This window comes from Eublepharis macularius, chromosome 6 (genome assembly GCF_028583425.1).
Source record: "Eublepharis macularius isolate TG4126 chromosome 6, MPM_Emac_v1.0, whole genome shotgun sequence".
In the NCBI taxonomy this organism is placed as follows: Eukaryota; Metazoa; Chordata; class Lepidosauria; order Squamata; family Eublepharidae; genus Eublepharis; species Eublepharis macularius.
Window position 1 is genome coordinate 114,522,888 of NC_072795.1, and position 15,428 is coordinate 114,538,315.

Here is a 15,428-nt window from a genome sequence, read left to right on the forward strand (position 1 = left end):
GGAGGAGGCAAGGAGGGTGGAAGCCGTGGAAGGCTGGAAGCAGGAAGATGCTGCTGGGACCCTGACAGGTTGAGCAGGCGCGCAAGTGGTAGAGAGGGAGCAAGGGTGATGTATACCTCCCCCTCCTTCCACAGAGCAGAGACCTGTGCAGTCTCTGTCCACAGCCAAGGACTGCAGTTCAGGCACACTGATGCCCTGTGCAGCTACACCCCGGCCAAAGCCTGACAATAGTATAGACTGTGCATATCAGATTGTGCAGGAAGGTCTTCACCCTGGAGTATTTATATCCCTGAATCATACCTACACTGATGACTCCTATCTCATTCATGTCCTTGCTACATTGTCTCAAATACACACTTGTTTCCCTCAGCTATGTGCAACTCTCCCTAAGCAGGAATGCACACAGGGACGTATTTGATAGGAGCGCTGTTATACCTTGCAGACTGCACCTTCTAATCCAAATGAATTCTGGGTGGGCAGTGAAAAGTCACTTATGGAAACAGACTACAGTGGAGGAACTCCTTTAAATAGACACATGATCAAAGGGTAATTTGGTGGTCAAGCAGATCTGGAAACTGTGGCCCATTTCTGAACTACTACAAAGTTATATCGTAAGAGCAGCAAAGTAAAATCATGTGCCCTTCAAGGCATTCAGAACACTGCCTTGTTAAACTCTTGAGAATTCCAACTTACACATAAAAAAAGAAAACCCAGGATTACAGAGCTATGTTTGTAAAAGCAGGGACAACAACAGTAAAGACTGAAAAACAGGAGAACCAGTAAAATAGAAGCAAAATTCCAGCGTAGTTCGACTATGTATATCAGAGTATTTCAAGGGCCAAGTCAAGCTTTCCGTAATTAATGGCAGCAATCAGCCAGGGCTCTTCAGCCCATGATAGGTCTCCAGTGACATCTGGATGCCGGGAAAATTTTAGCACCAGCTATTAACACGGCAATAAAACAGAAAAATCCATTTTGAAAAGCCCATCCAGGAGCTGCTCTCAGAATCTGACTAAATATTTTGCCCTTCTAATAATTACAAAATGACATCAGCTTGGAAGCCTAGCAAAAGCTTCAGAAAGCACTTACTTCTCTATGGCAGAAACATGCTTAGTTTCAAATTTTCCTTTGGTTAAAAGTTCTGGAGTGATTCGCCCCTCAAAGATGAGACCTTCTTTTGCCATTTTCACAAGGATAAGCCTGACAAGTTCACCCATGTACATGCCACTGACCATCTTCTCAAATCTGTAGTGATAAAAGAAATATATCACAAATAAACCAGTTTAGACACACTTGTAGGGAACCTGCACATGTCCAGGCTGATCCTTCATGCTTTTACTCACGTGTCCCATTTAAATCAATGGAACAATTCCTACTAAGGGTGCGTACGACTGCAGCCTTAAGGTCCAAAACCATCTTCGACCATGTTTAACTTTCTGGATAGCATTGGGTAAGTGAGCATCTTGTACCCTAACCTACCTCCAAAAGCCATTAAGAAGATAAAATGACATCAAAATATAGGGTTGGATCCCAAGTTCCATTTCCACTTGTGCAAACAGGGGCATTTTAATTCATTCTCCCTTCCCACTGCATACTGTTCTGGAGAGCTCTCCGGAACTACAAACAACATTTGCGGGAGTGCAGAAGGCTGCAGAGGGAAATATGTATTTGCATAGCTTTGGATCCAACTCATACTGGTAATCTCACTGCAAGCCTTTGAGATTCTCCTCCTCCTCTTCCAGGGATGATGATGATTAACGCCAACCCAAATATTATCTAAGACTGCCTCCACATGGCAACGATTCCCCTTTCCCTCTCATCACCACGACATACGCAGAGGCACTCACAATGGACTGGGAGATTTGTGCTGCTGCTGTTTCCTCTGTCATGTGCCCTTTTCCCATCACATCATCAGAGAGTTTATTGCAACCTTTTAAAAAAAATCTGTAATTGCTGGATCACTACAACATTATATCTATCTACTGCAACAACTAAATAGTTCCTCTGACTGCCCAGCTTTTATTCAGAAAAATAAGCAGAAAGGGATACCTCCATAACAAAAAGTGCTAGAGACTAGAATTTTTTTTAAAAATGAAAGTTGGGGATGCAGAGGAACTAAGTTAATTGTGGCAATAGCTAGTTATGATGTTATAGAAATCGGGCAATTACCAATTTTTAACAATGCCTGGGAAAAACCATCTAGTGGAAGGGGGGGGGAGCTGCAGGAGGTTGGAGCAAGGTAAATGGTTCTGAAGCAGGCAGGACCTTCTTCCCATTCACATAGTGTGCAAACACGCTTTCACTTAGAAAGCGGAAGATTAAAGGACAACATCATATGGGTGGAAGATTAAAGGACAACATCATATGGGTGGAAGGACAACATCATATGGGTGGAAGATTAAAGGACAACATCATATGGGTGCCGCCCCCCGCCCACAAAGCTCCAGTTGGATAGCAAACAAAGATAAAACCTCCTTGCGGAAGCAACCCATATTATCTCTGCTGAATGTTTTATTTAGTTCGTTAAGAAGTATATCCCACCTTTCCAAAAAAATAATACAAGTTGGATGAAGAGGTTCAGGGAAACGGAGGCCAAATGTAATAGCAAATTGTGGAAGTATCAGTGATCAAAGAAATCACAACCCTTTGTGGACAGTGACAACAGTAACATATTCATACTTACAATTGCTTCCCAGGATTAAGGGAACCCCGGTCAATCTCTCTGTCAAACTCGGTCCGGATGTCTTCTAATGAGCCGTCGTCTCCAAAGGCTCCCCATTCAGTGTTGATGCACATCCGTCCTTCATCACCTTCCACCAGATCAATGTGTCTCATTTCTTCCATGTAACAGGCATTTGTGCCAGTGCCTTAGAAAAAAGGAGTGGGATTAGCAAACAGATTGCAAAACAAAATAAAATTGCAATATGTATTACACTGAGCAAAGGAACTGAACATCAGTATACCGATAATTATGCCAACTTCACAACGCTGGTCATCAAACCCACAGGTCATCATTGTTCCAACGGTGTCATTGACCACTGCCATGATGTCTGCATCATAATCCTTTAAAATGCAATGGAATGTTTCTTATATTGTGCAATGTTATTAACATATTTTGACATGCATCATAAATCATTGACAGATTCGCTTAACATACTGCTTATATGTCAGCTAGGAGGTTGTGTTTTGTCCTTATTACTACAGATCGTTTTTCCTTAAGAGTCTTGCATCCTTTTCTTCTTTACAAATTCTACCAGCCAGAAACCAATCATTTACATGCCAAAGGTAGCTGCATAGAAAGGACCAGGACTTTTTTTCTAGGAAAAGAGGTGGCGGAACTCAGTGGGTTGCCCTCAGAGAAAATGGTCACTTGGCTGGTGGCCCCGCCCCCTGATCTCCAGACAGAGGGGAGTTTAGATGGCCCTCCGCGCCACCAAGCGGCACGGAGGGCCATCTAAACTCCCCTCTGCCTGGAGATCAGGGGGCGGGGCCACCAGCCATGTGACCATTTTCAAGAGGTTCCGGAACTCCGTTCCCCCGTGTTCCCCCTGAAAAAAAGCCCTGGAAAGGACTTTCGGTTTACACTGCAATCTTCTGCATATGTACTTAGGTACAAATCCCATTCAGTGAGCATTACACTGAAGTAAAAAAATAAACAAACATGCTTTGTTGCTACATGATTCCAACACTCCACTTTGACTCAGAGTGGATTGTTGGAACCTGAGGAATCTCTGTCAAATCAAATTTTCCTTTTTACATTCCTACATTTGGCACACAACATTCCCTTGAAGGAGCGAAGAGCCCAAAATGTATTGGAACTCTGAATAATTTCTTGAGTTAGTATTTTTTGCAACAACAATAACATTCTATTTATATACCGCTCTTCAGGGCAACGCCCACTCAGAGTGGTTTACAAAGTATGTTATTATTATTCCCACAGCAAAACACCCTGTGGGGCTGAGAGAGCTCCTAGAAGCTGTGACTGGCCCAAGGACTGGCTTCAAGTGGAGGAGTGGGGAATCAAACCCAGTTCTCCAGATTAGAGTCCTGCCACTCTTAACCACTACACCGAAGTGGCAACATCACAAAATAAGCAAGACATCTTAACCAGAGGAGGGCAAATTATAGCCCAGGACCACATCCACAACAGCTTTTTATCCAGCCCACAGGCTGTTTCCTGATTTGCTAGGATCATCAGCCAACCAGACTGCAGCAGTGGCAGGCCCGCAAACTTATTAAACAGCTCAAGTCCATCAAGAGCAGCAGACTGGGGTAAAGGACCACATCTAGATCTCTGTCCACTTTTGCTGAGTCCAGGTTTTACACCAGTTCTTACTGCTTCTGGCACCAGAAACAAGAACTAGCATCAGAGGTTTCGAAAGCATGCAAGAATCCAAATGTGACCCTCCGGCTGAAACATCTGCCCACCCAGATCTAACCATTCAGGAATGTTTCCGATGGGAATCTGCTGCCAACCCCAATATCCATCTTAATAAAAAGTATCAATGACTGCATCTTAGGAGAACAAGACTTAATCAATGAACCATTTAATATCTAAGCATCTGTGAAATGCATGCATATTTAAAGGACAACTTTACCCCACGTTTCTTGATTGCTTTGTTGAGCAACTGTACTACATCAGCTCCCTCAACGCCACTTGCTTTGAAGCGTTTCGTCCAGGTTATCAGGAAACCCTAATATAATTAAACAATTACAGTGAGACCAAATAAACAATGTGCTACTTTTTTCATTACAGCCCCATTTTTTCCGGTTCTGTTAAAAATGAACTATGAACCACTTCACCGTCAAATCTTGTCATGCAGACTTGCCTAAGTCCACATGGAAAAAGCAACCTGTGTATCAAAAGCACATGAATACCCACTTGCTCACCTTCATTGCAACTGTGATAACACCATTTTAGATTCACCACAATTACGGAATCACAGAAGTCATGCTTAAGCATCCCTGCGCATATTTTCATTCAAACTTTAACAGTGGAATTCAAAGCAGAATCTAAGGCAAATACGTCCACACGTAGAACAGCAGGATTTGAGTCCAGTGGCACCTTAGAGATCAACAAGATTTCCAGAGTGTAAGCTTTTGAGAGTCAGCGCTCCCTTCTTCAAGGTGCCACTGGACTCAAATCCTGCTGTTTTACAGCAGACCAACATGGCTACCTACCAAACTTCCGTATGTAGTTAAGAATGAACTTCTGAGTGGTCACCTACCCAAATATAATTCAGGCCTGGAAGACGAAGTTTAAATTCAAGTGTCTCCCATTCAGTATAAAATATTTCAACAATAGCATTATCATAGTCAACAACAGCAGTCATTTATCAAGGCTCAGCAGCTTCACTATGTCAAACACCATTATCAGAACGTTGACACAGCTTTTCTATATTAAACCTTTAATATGCTCTTACCTCATCTAGCTTGGATTGTCGACATGGAAAAGAAAATGTGAAACCGACTGGTAATTTCTTGTCCTTGATTTCTTGTTTCTCCATGAAATCTCCTAAACATTCCGCAACATGATCAAAAAGCTAAGAAAGCAAGGAAATAAAATTATATTAGAGAGTTGGATGAAAATTTATTTATGCCTCCATCCTCATAAACGTCATTTGGGGAGGGACCCTAAAATGTAGTTAAAGAATCCGTACTAGTGACATTATTTTGGCGGCAGTGCTATAGAATCATAGAATTGGAAGGCACCTCCAGGGTCATCTAGTCCAACTCCCTGCACAATACAGGAAATTCACAACTACCTCCCCTCCCCTCCCCCCACCCCCCCCCCCCACAGTGACCCCTGCTCCATGCCCAGAAGATGACAAAACACTGTCAGGATCCCTAGCCAAACTGGCCTGGGAAAAATAGCTTCCTGACCCCCAAGGTGATGATTGGCATAACCCAGGGCATGTAAGAAGGGGCCACAAGAACTAAGCACTGATATAACCCTTCCTGCCCTCCCTCTCATGATCTACCTATAAACAGCATTTAAGAAAGAAAGCAATTGATATGTATTTTAATAAATGGCCATGTAGGGAGAAAAATCCTCCTTTTGAGCCATGATGCTCAGCAAGCTTTTCTGTGAACTATTCTCACAGGATTTATTATAAAAAGGCTGCTTCAATTCTCCACAAATTTAATCAGAAATAAGTCCCAGTGAAATCACTGGGATGATAAATACGGTAGTGAAGCCTGGCACAGCTGTAACTTGCTCTCCCCAGTTAGCAGATCAGAACGTTACGTCTATCCCAGATGCAAGCCTTTAAAATGGAACATTTTGATAAGTTTTTACACTATACATAGAAGATTGTATATGAAGATGCTTGTCAACTGGTTAATATATCTATGACCAAGTAGCTATATTTACAAGCCTGGGCAATTTTTGCACAAGGGAAAGGCCATGCACAACAAAATGTCTTCACTCATAGTTTAAAAGCACACACCTGGATGCTGTTTAATAGTTCACATATATGGTTGTTTTTTTTAATGCAGCAGTATGCAGGCAATCTATCCACTGCTCTGTATATGACTAATGCTGCAACTCCTTCATGCTATGAAACAGGCAAGAGCAGCGCAATGGTGCTAATGTGGGAAAGGGCAGTGCAGCACAACAGTATGGTCAAGACAGGCGCATCAGAAAATCTCCAGATACGTCTTCTTCCAAACTGCTCATCAAGCAAAACCAAAAAACTCAAACCTTTATATTTTTTATCAAAAATATCCTTTTTATTTACATCATGATTTGCTCACTTTCTGTGAATTATTCCCAAACCCTTTCAAGGGGCCAACCAAAAGCTCAGTGACATTTGGGCCAACCATTATTTTCCAAGTTAACATCTGGATCAGCAATAAGACACATGCAGTACTAGGTCCCTTACATTTTACTTGTGGCCTATGCCATGTAAACAAATACCCAGTCCTATTCCGGGTTAATGGGGCGCTGCTGTTCAGCTCTGTCCCTCCCCTCAATACTTGTGGTGGACTGTCCTAAGCGCACGCCAGGATGGCTAAGTGGAACCTCCATGTTCAGAGGCCGGGTACATTTGAATACCAGTTGCTAGAGGGCAATAAAAGCGGAGAGGCTTTGGCCTCCAAACCCTTCGTTTTGGCCTTCCAAGAGCATGTGGCTAACCACTATGGGAAATGGAATGCTGGCCTCTGTGGCCTTTTGATCTGATCCAGCACGGCTCTCCTTATTTCCTCTTCTGTTTGATTTTAACGGCCAGAAATTCACTACAAATTTCAAAGTAGATGGTGACACAATGCAAGCCATGTGACATGGGTTCTGGTGTCAGGACTGCACATAAATGTTTTATTCCCATTTCAAATATAATAACTGACAAGTGAGCTTGCAACAAAAGACGAAAGTTCTATTGTCTGATCTCTGGAGCTAAAAATTTGAAAGCCACTGCCACATGTCATTGACTTGATCGCTAATGAGACTGTCCGTATTAAATTACTGCATAAATTATCTTATTTTACCAACCTGTTGGACAAGTAGGCAAAGGCCAAATAAAGCTTCTTAAAATCAAATGATCAATAACAGATTCATTAACAGATTCACTAAGAACAGAATCACTAATTCGTAGTGAAGAATTTCACTGGTAAAATACACCTAGGTCATGAGTCAGGGCTCTGAACGTTTTGACCAGTGGCTCCTAAAAGTCTGACTTTAAGGTTCCTAACAGTAGGACTCGGATATATTTTCACAGTCCATCCAGCACAGACTCTCAATTTAAACTTAAAATAACTGTTCATTCATATAATCTACGTGTCATAACTACTAAAGTTAAGGCAAGAATATAGGTATTTGTCGCAGAAATCAGAGTTTTATTATCTCCCCAAAACAGAAATTAGAACAAGATACAAACTGGTTCCTTTGACTACGGCATCATCAAACCTGACCTTCCAGAGTAATCAAAACCAACGTAACTCTTTCAGGCATATTACTAATACCATATCTGCAAGCTGAAGCAGCTGGGGGGATGTTTTAGAGCAAAACAGCTAGAAGAGCACAGACAAGCCTGGGACCAGCTTGCCCTGAGTAGACAGTTTTACAACAGTGGTGTCCAACAGCCCTTCTAACAGGCCTCCAGGCCCATGAGCCATGCTGCTGTGACTCAGGACCCCATTACTTAAGGCTGGGCCTTAAGAGAAAAGCAAGAGAAATGGTAATGGATAGTGTAAGGTGGGGTAACCGAATAGCAGCATTGTTGTTACCAGATTCCAATACCTGTAACTCCCCCAGGAGCTCTTAGTGGAGACAGCAGACGAAACTCCTTTAGCCTTTCAGGGCCTTCACCAGCCAGCCAGCCTGAGTTGTTGGCAGCAAAATGTAACACAATATGTAGGTGTGCGTATGTGTGCAAGAGCAAAAGAGAAAAAACTTTAATTTAAAATTATATTCCCAGCTGTACAACAAATACAGCAATTGGGTGAAGGGGCTTCATTGGTCTCAGAAACACAAACAACTCCCCCCCCCCATTAATTTAGCATAAATATATGTGATTCTGTCTTAATTCTTAAACTATATATAAGTGTTAAATCCTCTTAACACACTTCTCATTTCAAGATAATCATATTTATTTTGAGCGTTCAAAGCACTTCGTGTGTGATCTTAGTAATCCTTCTTTAAGGGAGGTCAGTATTTAAATATTTGAACTGAGGATTTCCCAACACATAGTTCAGGTTGTAGCACAGTGACTAAAAATAATTCTTCATGCCGTCTTTGCTCCCAATTTTAATCCTCAGACTGCAAGCATAAAACGTACTTGCCTACACACTGATGTATCAACTGCTATGGATTTCCCTTCTATTTAAGAGGGAAACGTTTTACAGCACTAGCGGAGTACAGACGGAAAGGCAGAGACCTGAAGTAGTAGAATTTAAACAGGCTGGGCTCACGGGCATTAGTAGGCGATAAAGTTTGTTCTTAACTATCCTGACTCCCATGTGAACATTTACAAGGAACATTTTAGGGAGGGTCTGTTTATTATAAACTTCATTCTTTTCCAAAAAGAACACCTGTAACACCATCCAAATACAATAAAAAATCCAGACATATGAAAGATGGTACCCAAGATTTACAGGCCCTTTAAAGGGCTTTAAAGGTCAGCACGAAAGCTTTGAAAGGGGGCCAGAAGCAAACACGTAACATTGCGCACTTAAGCTAGAACAAGAGCTGTGTTCATTCAGAAATGTTTACTACTATAAAAATGGCACTCAAAGTGGCCTCTGCAACTTCCCCATGAAGAAGCAAGGTGAGAATTCTTTATTACAAAATCAGAAAGTCTTTTAATTTGGGCCAAATGCAAGATATGAACAAGAAGAGAAACAATGATGCACAGAGTACAAAATACAAACCCCCAAACATAAAAAATGACAGTATGGAAACAATACAGCCCAAATTGCCTAACCTTAAGAACATAATAGAGCTTAAAAATGCATCAAAGCATCATATTGCCATGGGAATTTACTGTTAGGTCTATACCAACTTTTGCTTGAATTTTCATGGTTTGGCAACACAGACTGCATCATCATCACACAGAGAAACATTATTGGTTACATAAGGATCTATATTAGCCCTGACCTGGGTGGCCCAGGCTAGCCCAATCTCATTAGATCTTGGCAACTAAGTAGGGTTGACCCTGGTTAGCCCTTGAATGAGAGTCCACCAAGGAATTCCAGGGTTGCTATGCAGAGGCAGGCCATAGCAAACCTCCTCTGTGCATCACTTGTCTTGAAAACCCTATGGCATCACTATAGCCGGCTGTGACGTGATGGCATGTTCCACCACCAATGATCTATCTATATTAGGTTGATCAATCTATATTAGGTTGACCCTGGTTAGCACTTGAATGGGAGGCCACCAAAAAAGTCCAGGGTGGCTACACAAAGGCAGGCAACAACAAACCTCCTCTGTGTATCACGTCTTGAAAACCCTACGGCATCACTATGGCTGTGACTTGATGGCATGTTCCACTACCAATGATCTACCTATATTACACTATAGATAAGTATTTTTTTGCCACAACACAGCCTGAATTTAAGCAAACTATGATGGTAGCAAGGAATCTGAAAATGAAGCATTTGGCAGACTTCTGAACAGTCTTAAAAGGCAGCCCCTAAAGTATACACTTCAGTCACCCCCCTGAAGAGTTATTAACAGTGCAGGCCTAAGCAGAGTTACACCAATCTATGCCCATTGAAATCAATGGGCTTCGACTGGAGTAACTCTGCTGAGGATTGCACAATAAAGCGTGGATGACCAAAGCCATATCCTTAGCTGACAGCCAGCAGGGCGCAAGTGCACCCTCCGTAGTATGCACTTTGTGGCTAGGAATCCCCATCTAGGGTTGACAAAACCGCAGTCCCACCAATTTGGGGGCCTTATCGCTATCTCTTCTGTCATTAAACCAGAATGGCAATTTGTTAGTCCTTAGCCGGCTCATAACTGCACCCTAGCATATACACTCAAGGAATTCCCTGTTGTTCCTGGATTTGAGGACAAACAGAAATAGAGCTGGCAGTCAGCAGACTGATGATGTTGCAGTCCATGTTGCCAAAGAATCTCTCCCAGAGGTCCCACAGAGACTAAACTGAAACTTGTAATCCCCCACAGGTAAAATCCTATGGAACAAGGCAGTAGTTCTGCAGAGGTATCAAATGTCTTATAAGACCACAAACATAGGGCCCCCGATCCCCAAGCATCTCAAGTGGCTCAGAAACGTTTGATGGGCTTTAACATCAAATGGCACAGTAAGGTATGAGAAAATGAACCAGATCACACACCCCTTGTCTAGCTTCAGTGGGAGATCACCGACCAGGGCAAACGGTCATGAGTCCTTACTGATATGGGTCCAGAAATTCTCTTGCAACAAACAAAATATATTCCAGACTTTGTTCGCAATAACAAATTGTTGGAATATATTGTTGAAATATTTAAATGAAAGGGGGCTTAATAAGGGATGATGGGGCTAAAAGAAGTCTGAGAACTAAAAAAAAAAAAAGCTCTGCAAATAGTGCTCCGGTATGCACATGGAGCCCACAGAAACAGAGGCTGCCCCAACCACTGGAGTATAAGGAAGTTCATCATGCAAGCAAGTGAAGCATGTATGGAGCTTTCCCCAAAACTGAAATGGATGAGGTACATCTGCCTGCACAGAACTCCTGGTGCTCCTGCCTGCTGCTTGAGTTGTTTGACTAGGGCAGCAGACTTTTTCAATGAATTGATCTTCAAAGCACTTCTGGACGTCCAGCCACTCACAACAGGGCAGAAAGGCAGCCAAGATTTAAACTGAGTGTGCCAGGTCGGAAGGCAAAGAGGTGAGGTGAGAAAGTTGCATCTCAGCAAGTCTGCTTCTCTCATTCATTCACACATACTCTACTTTACTCCTGCTGCAATCTTAACAAGCAGCGTTGGTTCCAATTAGGAACCAATTAAACAGCAATACTTAAAATGTAAACCAGCATGCATACCATTAATTAAGCTACTAAGAGCTACTTAGAAAGCGTAAGTCAAAAATCATCATCACCCTCCGAAGTCCTAACAAACCCCTGATTTCTTTTTAATTTCTTTAAATTCCACTCCCACTTCCTCACTCTACTAATATAGATAAGCGAGGGGTGGAGCTAAAACTAAGTCTATGTAGCTATACAGCTACTTTGAAATTATAAGAACTACAAAATAAAGATAAGAAACGTAAGCAGAGAATAAGGAGAGAGAGAAAAAAAGAGGGGAAAAGATGTTTTAAAGCCTCTAGAAGTTAAAATTAGCAGCCTCTAAGCAGAGCAGAGTACGAGTGTCCTCCACTGTCAAACCGGAACCAGAACTTCCCAAGTACGGCAGTTTCTACCTGTAGTCTGGAAAAGTGTAGTTTAGACACAGGTTTAGCCTTCATCTGTGAGAACTGGGCCACAGGATGGCAAGTTGCCACCTTTTCAATGGGTCCCTGCAGCTTTGGATCTTGCACTAGCTTGGAACAGAGATATTAGCCGATGACAAACTTTATCCCATTGCTGTGAAAAGCTCCATCTGGTATGCAGATCTAACTATTGTCAAAAGGCACAACAGCCTTTTGGCAGATCACTTAACATGCCTCCTGCATTACAAGTATCATCTATTTACAAGTGGGCAGCTTTCAAGGACTTGTGGGGGGTATTTCCTGCCCTCTTTCCCCAATATTTCCTCTTTCCTTTCCCTGAAAACCGCCATAGACTCTTCCCTTTTCTTGCTTCCTTTTTTCCTTCTCACCTATCAGCCAACCTACCTTTATCTTCTCCCCTGTATTCAGCTTTCCCTCCTTCCCTCCCCTGGTAGCCTAGGTAAACTATGGTCCATGGGCAGTGGGGAATCCACAAGGACTTGCCGGGGGCACCTCACTTTCTCCTGTATCCCCCTCTTCACACTATTTCCTCTTTTCTTCATCCTGGCAACCTTTCCTTGCTTCCTTCTAACCTTCCCACCCACACACACACACCTTTTATCTGCCCCTCCATCTTCAGTTTTATTTATTTCATTTATACCCTGTTTCCCCATGCCCACGCCAATGGAGACCCAAAGCAGGTAGTAACATTTTCCTCTCCTCCATTTTATCCTCAAAACAACCTTGTGAGGTAGGATAAGCTAGGACTACCAACTCCAGGTTAAGGAAACTCCTGGAGATTTGGGAGTGGAGACTGGGAATAGTGGGTTTGGGGAGGGGAAGGACCTCCAGAGAGTATAATGCCATAGAATCCACCCTCTAAAGCAGCCATTTTCTCCAGGGAAACTGTCATCTGGAGATCAGTTGTAATTCTGGGAGATCCCCAGGCCCCACTTGGAGGTTAGCAATCCTAGGTTAACCTGAGAATGTGCAACTGGCCCAAGGTCTCCCAAAGAGCTTCCATGGCAGGGTAGGGATTCAACCTTGGGTCACTCAGATCATTGCCTGAAACATTAATCACTATACTTCCATGGGGTTGCTGCTGTTGACAGTAGCAAGCAGCTAGGCCTAGGCAGCAAGTCTCCTGGTAGTTGCTGGTGGGCCAATAAGTCCTCCCTCAAAGGCCAAAACAGTGCTAGAAAGGACCTTGCTCTTTCCTGCTGCTTTTTACTAACAGAAACTAAGGCTTGAAGGCTGGTAATACTGTTGTAGTTGCCTAGCAACAGCCACTGAAGACATTTGTTTCTTAAAGTGACAGGTGCTGCTTCCATTGTTTTCAACGCTTTAAACTCCCCAATGTACCTGGATAGCCCAGGCAAGCTCAATCTCATCAGATCTTGGAAGCTAAGCAGGGTTGGCCTTAGTTAGTAATTGGACAGGAGACCTCGATCAAAGGCCACGGTTGCAGACGCAGGCAATGGCAAACCACCTCTGTTAGTCTCATGCCATGAAAACATCACTAGGGGTCACCTTAAGTCAGCTATGACTTGACGGCTCTCTCCACCACCAACTCGCTAATATAAATTTTTTTAGATTTCACATTTTTCTGCAAACTTGGGGCTTTTTTTAGGTTTGAGGAAAGGTCTATCTTATCTGTTCATGAGTCCAGTCTCTGGGTTTAAATATCCACAGATTCAGCCATGCTGAGAATTTGATATACTAAGACTCTGCTTTTCTCCCCAAGGGGTATCCAAAAGCTTGCCATATCAGTTTCCTCTCCTACATTTTATCCTCACAGCAGCAACCCTGTGAGATAAGTCAGGAAGAGACAGAGTGACTGGCCTGAGGTCACCCAGTCAGCTTCCATGGCAGACTGGAGATTTGAACCTGGATCTTCCAGATCCTAGCCGGATATGCTGGCTCTTCCCTTGAACTGTCAGAGCTTCTAAGAATTCCATGCCTAGTCTGCTGAGAATTTTAGTCAAGAGCCTGTCTAAAACACTTCCCCCACCCCCAAACTCTCCTAAGACCTGAGAGCAGGAACTGATTTGCCTTGGGTTTAATTAAAGTTGTACCAACCAATTTCTTACCTCTCAAGTGCGGAATGTGGCTAAACAGGTAAAAGAAGAAAACATCCTTCTAAGAACAGAGATGCAGCTCCAAATCCCTTCACTAATCCCAATCAACCACAGTATTTAAAATACCTAAAGTTAGCGATGCAGATCTCTTTTAAAAACACATTTGCATACCATTTTTTGAAGACCAGTCAAGTGTGAATGTAAATAACTGAGACAACACTTCAAAGAATTAAGGTTTCAATAACATATGCATAGTTACATTAAATTGTTAACCTATCCAGAACTTATAAATATATATTAAGAGGTAACTGAAGGCTAAACTAGGTATTTAGCAGAGCCCCAGATCTGGAAACCTGGGCCTCTGAACAGAAAAGGACATAAGGTACAATTCAGAGGGTAGAAATAAGGCCATGGTGGAGAGGTTTACTTTCCCCTCCTTGTCTTGGAAGCCCATCAGACATGAGTGTTGGGTAAGGGTAAATGACATTCATCTCTCCCTCTATGCTGCTTAAGGCACTATGTAACTTTTGGAGGGGTAAGAGGTCTTTTAAAAGAAAAACTAAACTAAATATAGCAAAGAAGTTGATGTTAAAGTATAACTTTACAAGCAATTATTTCTAAGTTTAGTATTTTAGTTTTCTTGAATATTCAATAACTAGCTAATATGATTTAAAATACAAAGTACAGTAAATTAAATAGATAAATTGGCTTAATAAATGTGATGGGAAAACTTTAAAAAAGCATTCAACACAGTGTGCTCTTGAAAAGGATCCTTACCCGTGTTCCACTGCCATGCATGATATCTTCTGGAGTGTCATAAATCTCTGTTTCCATTTGTACTGTTTGCTTTTTCTCGTGAGAGACTTTCACACGCAAAATGCGAAAGTAAGATCCACCAAGATCCAGTGCAATGAAATCCCCTTTCTCTGTTTTGGAAGAGACAGGTCACCACTTAAGCATCAAACGGATCTGATCTGTTGTGGCTTTTCACCACTAACTAAATAAAATAATGTACTCAGCCGCTGACGGTTTTACTATCAGCAATTACCTTTTGACATTGCAAATACACTAGATCAGCCCAAGGGATGACATTTGCCCCAGTCTATCAGATCAAACAAACAAAGATAGCAATCCTTACAGCTTTAGAGAAGAGATAACCAACTAATACCATTTTTGGAAGAAGATAAAAACCATGATTGTATACCCAACTTAAATAAACACTGAAGATCATGTACATGGGGAATAAATACATATACACACAGGTTTGTATCCAACCAGATTTTCTGCTAATGAAAAAGGGAAGGGGGTGCCCTTTGACCACCCAAAAAGCTATGCTGAGGATCACAGAAGCAACATGGACAAAAGCCATGTAGAACAGGTAGAGTAGTAAGGAGGGAAATTAGGTGAGACTGTGTGAAAAAGCTAGCTGGATCCAATTCATTATTTCCACTTTTTTAAAAAAGACTGTTCAGCACCTCAA

General features: G+C 42.3%; 1 protein-coding gene across 1 annotated transcript in view; it reads right to left on the reverse strand.

Annotated features, from left to right (window-relative positions):
- Nucleotides 1-15,428, reverse strand: part of HK1 (hexokinase 1) — a 46,182-nt gene that overhangs the window by 17,111 nt on the left and 13,643 nt on the right. Inside the window, exons 3-8 of the mRNA XM_054983060.1 lie at nt 14,726-14,874; nt 5,424-5,543; nt 4,599-4,694; nt 2,964-3,063; nt 2,684-2,867; nt 1,090-1,245 (exon numbers count right to left, since the gene is read on the reverse strand). Of these exons, the coding sequence (XP_054839035.1) occupies nt 1,090-1,245; nt 2,684-2,867; nt 2,964-3,063; nt 4,599-4,694; nt 5,424-5,543; nt 14,726-14,874 (805 nt within the window). The remainder of the gene's footprint in view (nt 1-1,089; nt 1,246-2,683; nt 2,868-2,963; nt 3,064-4,598; nt 4,695-5,423; nt 5,544-14,725; nt 14,875-15,428) is intronic.